This window comes from Coenobita brevimanus, chromosome 116 (genome assembly GCF_032717465.1).
Source record: "Coenobita brevimanus isolate Jiangsu-jjx chromosome 116, ASM3271746v2, whole genome shotgun sequence".
Taxonomy (NCBI): domain Eukaryota; kingdom Metazoa; phylum Arthropoda; class Malacostraca; order Decapoda; family Coenobitidae; genus Coenobita; species Coenobita brevimanus.
Genome location: NC_137069.1, coordinates 2,437,501 through 2,445,000, shown reverse-complemented (window position 1 = coordinate 2,445,000; position 7,500 = coordinate 2,437,501). Strand labels below are relative to the sequence as shown.

The 7,500-nt window shown below is 44.7% G+C and overlaps 1 protein-coding gene across 1 annotated transcript in view; it reads right to left on the bottom strand.

The window, feature by feature from the left end:
* LOC145418769 (queuine/queuosine transporter SLC35F2-like) overlaps nucleotides 1-7,500 on the bottom strand; it is a 237,526-nt gene that overhangs the window by 29,698 nt on the left and 200,328 nt on the right. Inside the window, exon 2 of the mRNA XM_080287103.1 lies at nucleotides 2,174-2,283. Coding sequence (XP_080143229.1) covers nucleotides 2,174-2,283 — 110 coding nt within the window. The remainder of the gene's footprint in view (nucleotides 1-2,173; nucleotides 2,284-7,500) is intronic.

Genomic DNA, 7,500 nt, shown 5'->3' with positions numbered 1-7,500 from the left:
TCAGGGTGAGGCAGGGTGAGGCAGGGTGATAATACAGGTAGGATACGTGGGCAGGCAGGGTGGTGAGGCAGGGTGATGAAACAGTAGGACACGTAGGCAGGTAGGGTGGTGAGGCAGGTGAGGTGAGAGGAGGTAGGAAAGGGGAGGTGAAGCAAGGTAGGCAGGGACGGTAACAGGATAGGTAGGGGCGGTGACGAAGGGTAGGCAGGATATATGGTAGGAGACGGGCAGAAATATAATCATCCAAGCATATACCTGCCCTAAAAATAATAATAATAATAATAATAATAATAATAATAACAATAATAATAATAATAATAACACAGCCTTCATCAGTACCTCATAAAGTCTCTCAGAATTCCAATTACTTTTTCGACAACACGTAAAAAAATTCCCCCCCCAAAAAAAAACCAATTTCTTTAATGTTCGTTCATGTATTCGTTGTTTTTCTCATAATTTTTCGTTCAGTCCTATTGCAAAATCAATTGATGTGTTTCGTATTGGTGTTGCAAAATTTATCGTTCAATGGGAAATGGTTTTGTAACAGGGGTGGACTACACTGATAAATGCATGGTCCGGAATTAGTATCAGCTGCGTACACATGTGCATACACGCTACAGTACACACACACACACACACACACACACACACACACACACTGCTACAGATATGAATATACAGGTAGAGACAGAAATACGTACATACTCACACTTTCACACACACACACACACACACACACACACACACACACACCAATAATCTACTACCCCTAACTCTATATACCTGCTTCACATTTCTATAACCAATCACCAGGTAGTCAAGGTGATGGAAGGAGGGGAGAAATTGCAGGTAAGACGCACTAATTAAGGAAATCCAGGTGTGGCGGAACCAACAGGAATTCTTTACGAGGCAAGTGTAAAAGGAGCGAGATTTTAGCGGGATGTGGATGGGTTGGGGGATGCATGTTTTGTTTATCATTATTATTATTATTATCATCATTATTATTATTATTATTATTATTATTATTACTATTTATTTTTTTTGTATGTGGGGAGGATGCACATGTTCTGAAATGTGTGTGTAGAAGGGAAGGTGTTTGTAGTCTGCACACTCTTCATACTGTCACACTTCATACTGTTTACACCTCACACTGCAACACTTCACTCTTTCTCCTTACACTGCCATACCGGTACCTCACACTGCCCCGCCATACATACTGCCTTGCTTCACACATCATCACACAGTAGCATACTTCATTCTGTTATATTTCTCACTGCCACACCTCACACTGCCACACCACACACTGCCACACCTCACACTGCCACACCACACACTGCCACACCTCAAACTGCCACACCACACACTGCCACACCACACACTGCCACACCACACACTGCCACACCACACACTGCCACACCACACACTGCCACACCTCACACTGCCACACCTCTCACTGCCACACCTCACACTGCCACACCACACACTGCCACACCTCACACTGCCACACCTCACACTGCCACACCACACACTGCCACACCACACACTGCCACACCTCACACTGCCACACCTCAAACTGCCACACCTCACACTGCCACACCACACACTGCCACACCTCTCACAGCCACACCATACATACTGCCTTCTTCACACATCAACATATATCACTGCCACAATAAGCTTGTAGTGTGGCAGCTGCAGCAATAGTAGCAGTAGTAGTAACATCAACAAAGATAATAATAATAACAATAATAATCTATCTATCTATCTATTGCCAGACGCCATAATCCCGTACGGGGTGGCCATTTGACTCTGAGTTATTTGTTTTACAGGGAGGGGCACTAACCCTCCACCAACCCACTTGACACGTAGGGAGCACGTATGGTTCGGTTATATGGTTACCACCCGGCGTTGTAAATGGTTTCTTGGCTTACAGGAAACCATTTGGCTTGTCACTCAATGTAAAGCCACCTGTGAAGGAAAGAAAAGCAATAAGAAGTGACAGGAAAGATGGGAGAAATAGGGAGAGAGGAGGGCAGGCACAGAAAAAGAATGATAAAGGCTAAGGAAGAAGTAGGCAGCACTACATCAAGTGAGTGGATGACGGTCGCCACCACCTACCACTACAATAATAATAATAATAATAATAATAATAACAATAACAGCCATAACCCACCTGCTGGTAATTTCAGCTGATGATTGCTATTAAGCAGGTGACAGCAGGCCCCCGTAGCACACAGCAGGAGGGAAGCAACCTGACCCAGAAGGAGGGCACGCCAAATTGACCTGGGGGAGAGAGGTCAGGGGTCAAAGGTCACAGAGAGGGAGAAATTAGGTCATGTTAAATAATCGAGATACTCTTAACTGGTCAATTTCCTGGTTATACACACCTCCCTCAACTCCTTCCCTCTTCCCCTAAAGGAGGATGGTGGACTGAAGAGAGAGGGGGAACTTCAGCCTGCAGTCCACTGGGTGCATGTTATAAATGAGGCTGGGGTTTTAACTTCTATTACTACTACTGCTACTGCTACTACTATTTCTATTACTTCTACTACTACTACTACTACTACTACTACTACCACCACTATTACTTCTACTACTACCACTACTACTACTACTTCTACTACTACTACTACTATTGCTACTTCTGCAGTTATTATTTCTACTACTACTACTACTACTACTACTACCACCACCACCACCACCACCACCACCACTACTACTACTACTACTACCACCACTACCACTAAGACGTTTAAAGTTAATACAAAGTCGGGTCAAAATAGCAACAACAAACACATCATCGGGCTGAAGGGGTTAATGGAGACTGTAATGGAGGTCGTTTGGGGTCAATTAGGGGTCAGAGGTCACTAAATTGGGGTCACACAAGTCTATCGCTCTATCTATTGCCAGACGCCTTGATCCCGTAAGGGGTGGCCACAAACAAAATCGCCTCCATGTCGCCCTGTCCCCCGCCATTTCGCTGCCCTGCTCCCAGCTCACCGCCCCCCCCCCCGCTCTCTCATATACCTCTCCACTCCATCCCTCCATCTCATCCTCGGCCTCCCCCTCCCTCACAAGTACCATGGTATTTTCACCTTAACCTGGCCTATTACTTCACGTGGTTCACTGCCGAAAAAGACATGGCCTTTGGTTCCTTCTTCCTCGCATAAAAAAAAAAAAACCTCTATATCCTTTTCATTGCACTTCTTCGTGACTATTTCTCGCAGTTCAGTAGTAGAAAAAAGGGCAATACTACGGCTCTATACACTTTCTATAGCACTTCTTCGTGACTAGCATCACAGTGTTAATCTATTGCTATAGCTCAATTTATAAGATAAAGAGATGGCAACTGAAATGAGGTCAGGGGTCATGAAGAAAATGGGGTCAGGTCATGCAGAAAATGGGGTCAGAGGTCATGCAGAAAATGAGGTCAGGTCATGGAGAAAATGGGGTCAGGTCATGGAGAAAATGGGGTCAGAGGTCATGCAGAAAATGAGGTCAGAGGTCATGAAGAAAATGGGGTCAGAGGTCATGAAGAAAATGGGGTCAGAGGTCATGAAGAAAATGGGGTCAGAGGTCATGAAGAAAATGAGGTCAGGGGTCATGAAGAAAATGGGGTCAGAGGTCATGAAGAAAATGGGGTCAGAGGTCATGAAGAAAATGGGGTCAGGGGTCATGAAGAAAATGGGGTCAGGGGTCATGAAGGAAATGGGGATCATGGAGAAAATGGGGTCAGGTCATGGAGAAAATGGGGTCAGGTCATGAAGAAAATGGGGTCAGAGGTCATGAAGAAAATAGGGTCAGACGTCATGAAGAAAATGGGATCAGAGGTCATGAAGAAAATGGGGTCAGAGGTCATGAAGGAAATGGGGATCATGGAGAAAATGGGGTCAGGTCATGGAGAAAATGGGGTCAGGTCATGGAGAAAATGGGGTCAGAGGTCATGAAGAAAATGGGGTCAGAGGTCAAGGTGAGACAGTTAACGTCCTGTCCTTAATTAACATTATTAATAATATTTATTTATTTACTAAGTGTGATGACGTCTTTATTTTCCTCTCTCTCTCTCTCTCTCTCTCTCTCTCTCCTGCATTTATTACTCGTCTTCGCCCCGGAGGGACTCGGGGACGGGTATTGTTTTCACTCGGTTTGTCTGTTTGTTTGTCTGTCAGTCTGTCTGTCTGTCTGTCTGTTAATAACTTTACGCGAATATTACAGGTGCGATTTTAACTAAAATTACAGGGATGATGGGCTATGACCTTCTGATCACCTGGTTAAATTTTGGGCTAAACTGAGCCAAGGCCCATGCTGTAGGCCCAAAAAATGTAAAAAAAAAAAAAAGTATTTTTTTTTTGCCATAACTCCTTTCAAATTCGTCATATCGACAAGAAACCAAAACCTAAAGGTGCATCTTTCAAATCTGCATCCTATAACATGACTCATTACATCAGGGGGTCACCCCCCAGTTAGCGGCAGGGGGGTTAGTGTCAGGTGGGTCGGGCCTAAAATTTCAAATTTGATATATAACCTCTTTGACTAGATATCCTGTTGTGTTTATAAGTCAGCACTAAAATGACTGCCGGGTACGAGTTTGCTGTGCCTTGGCACCGCTTCAAGTTCTCTTTTTCCTTCAGCCTCCCATGTCCCCCCTCCCCTCCTTTCTTTCTTTCTCTCTCTCTCTCTCTGTTTCTCTCTCTCAGGAAGTTACCCAGTGTCTGCTTAATGCCTAAACTTTGTCTTGGTAATTTGTCTAGAAGGTTGGCCAAGGGGAGAGAGAGAGAGAGAGAGAGAGAGAGAGAGTACATACTAGCACTAGCGAAATATGTGACGCAATCGGGACACAGCACAAAACACTACGTAACAAAGATTGCTATTTAATACAACGAACTATGTAACAGAAATGCTAAAGTGTCATACATCAAACTGTATCTCAAAAAATCGCTACGGAACACCAATCGCTACGGAACACAAAGCGCTACCTAGCAAAATCAGCTACGTATCACAACAACACCGGACGCATCAGCCCATCAAACATATCGTTCCCTATATCGTAACTCATCCACATTACGATAAACCCAAACGAAAAAAACCGTGTCATAAACGATAATCCAGACAATACTCCGCATCATAAACAATAATCCGAATCGTAAACAGTAATCCAGATCATAAACAATAATCCGCACCATAATCCGACTTGAATGTTTACGCGGGCTACGGGGAGGCTGGGAAATCCTGGGCTGGCCATTTATCACAGCGCGGGACCACAACAGCCAATGAGAAACGAGCGGCGGGGAAAGCTTGACGGTGATTGGTGGACACTTGTAAACAGGTCTGGCGCAGGTGTACGTCGGGGGAAAAAGGGGGAAAGGTGAGCTCTTTGAAGGGGAGTAGCTGACGTTGACTCTATTTTGAAACGATCCACGTACAGGCAGGGTCCAAGAAGACAGGTCAGCCGATGCGGAGGACCCTTGGGAGACGGAGGAGGCCAAGATGTCACTCTCACCCTCGCTTGGCAGTGTGTATCCCTCCTTCAGTTGTCTCCAGGCATAGAACTATAAGGTGGCTATGATGTTATTCTTCTGTGTCTCACGTTCGTGTAATCCATAAAAATGCCAAGTACCTGTTCTTTATAAGGTTGTCTTAACACCAATTTCATTTTTATTTCTTTCAATGCAAGGAAGAAGGAAGAAAAGGCAAGGCACAGAAATTCAGTGTTTTAGTTTTCGAAGGGGAGAAACATAGAGAGAGAGAAAGGGATAAATGCTTGCCGACTTGCAGAAAAAAATAATCTAGGTAGTTCACTCATCCTCTATAGGCCTCACTAAAAATTGATATACAGATGAAGTGAAATATCGATTACTTGGTACTGAACAGGCGAGAAACCAATGGACACTGGAAAAGAAAGGTGCCCCATTTCTCTTTCTGCCAAATGCTTAGTTAACATACAAGTAGTCTAAGGTATATGATGATTTCGCCTGTGTGTGTGTGTGTGTGTGTGTGTGTGTGTGTGTGTGTGTGTGTGTGTGTGTGTGTGTGAGGGTAGGGTAATATGCAGTAGGACAGAGCTGTGTGTGTGTAAGGGTGTAGCATTATTTGTGAAGGTACTGGAGTGTGTGTGTGTGTGTGTGTGTGTGTGTGTGTGTGTGTGTGTGTGTGTGTGTGTGTGTGTGTGTGTGTGAGGGTAGGGTAATATTCAGCAGGACAGAGCTGTGTGTGTGTAAGGGTGTAGCATTATATGTGAAGTTACTGCAGTGTGTGTGTGTGTGTGTGTGTGTGTGTGTGTGTGTGTGTGTGTGTGTGTGTGTGTGTGTGTGTGTGTGTGTGTGTGTGTGTAGCATGATTTGTCCAGTACAGCATTATGTGTGTGTGTGAGAATAGCATCGTTTATGAAGGTCCAGTATTATTTGCCTGATACAGAGCTTAGTTTACTGAAGAGATTATTGTTAGTAGCATGAAAAGGCTTAGTACTCGTAAATGGTGCAATGTTATAATTCCCACTGTCTCAGCTCCAGTGTAACAGAAGCTGAATGGCAGATCGGAAAGAGCAGAGATATTTAGACTCTTGAGAACACTAGCAGAGACGATAAGCAGTTTTGGTATCGAAGCACATGAGAACACTTATAAAACAAACAGAAATTAACAGAAAGAGTAAACCTGAAGTTGATGGATGGTGCACTTAAAGAGAAGCCTAGTGGAGCAGAGGAAACGACAGGAAAAACTAAATCTATCCCTCTATAGCCCGACGCCCTAATCCCGCAAAAGGCTGGCCGCAGACAAAACCCCTCCAAGTCGCTCTGTCACCCACCATTTGACTGCCCTCCCCACAACTCACTCCCCCTTCCCTCATGCACCTCTCAACTCCATCCCTCCACCTCATCCTCGGTCTCCTCCTTCCCTCTCCCTCCCTCCACTTCACGCACACACTAAAGCACAAAGTAAAGAGAGTACAAGAGGAAAATCATCATCACAGGCAGGTAAATCTTTCACTAGGTGCTGAAATAAAATCCACCTTAAAAATATATGCAGGAACAAAGAAGCAACAAATAAAACAAACATAAACACATGCAGGGTTGCGGAAATAAAGCGCTGATTGGCGGACCCTTGAGACAGTGGCGAGAGTGACGTCATGAGCGGAAGAGGTTAATTACGTTTACCTGGCTCACCTGTTTGATTGCGTACAGGTTAATGAAGGGGGACGGAAAGAGTGTAGCATTGTTTGTGAGGGAATAGCATTGTGTGTGTGTGTGTGTGTGTGTGTGTGTGTGTGTGTGTGTGTGTGTGTGTGTGTGTGTGTGTGTGTGTGTGTGTGTGAGGGTAGGGTAATATGCAGTAGGACAGAGCTGTGTGTGTGTAAGGGTGTGGCAATATTTGTGAAGGTACTGCATTGTGTGTGTGTGTGTGTGTGTGTGTGTGTGTGTGTGTGTGTGTGTGTGTGTGTGTGTGTGTGTGTGTGTGTGTGTGTGTGTGTGTGTGTGTATAAAGCAAATATCACCCAGAAGAAGA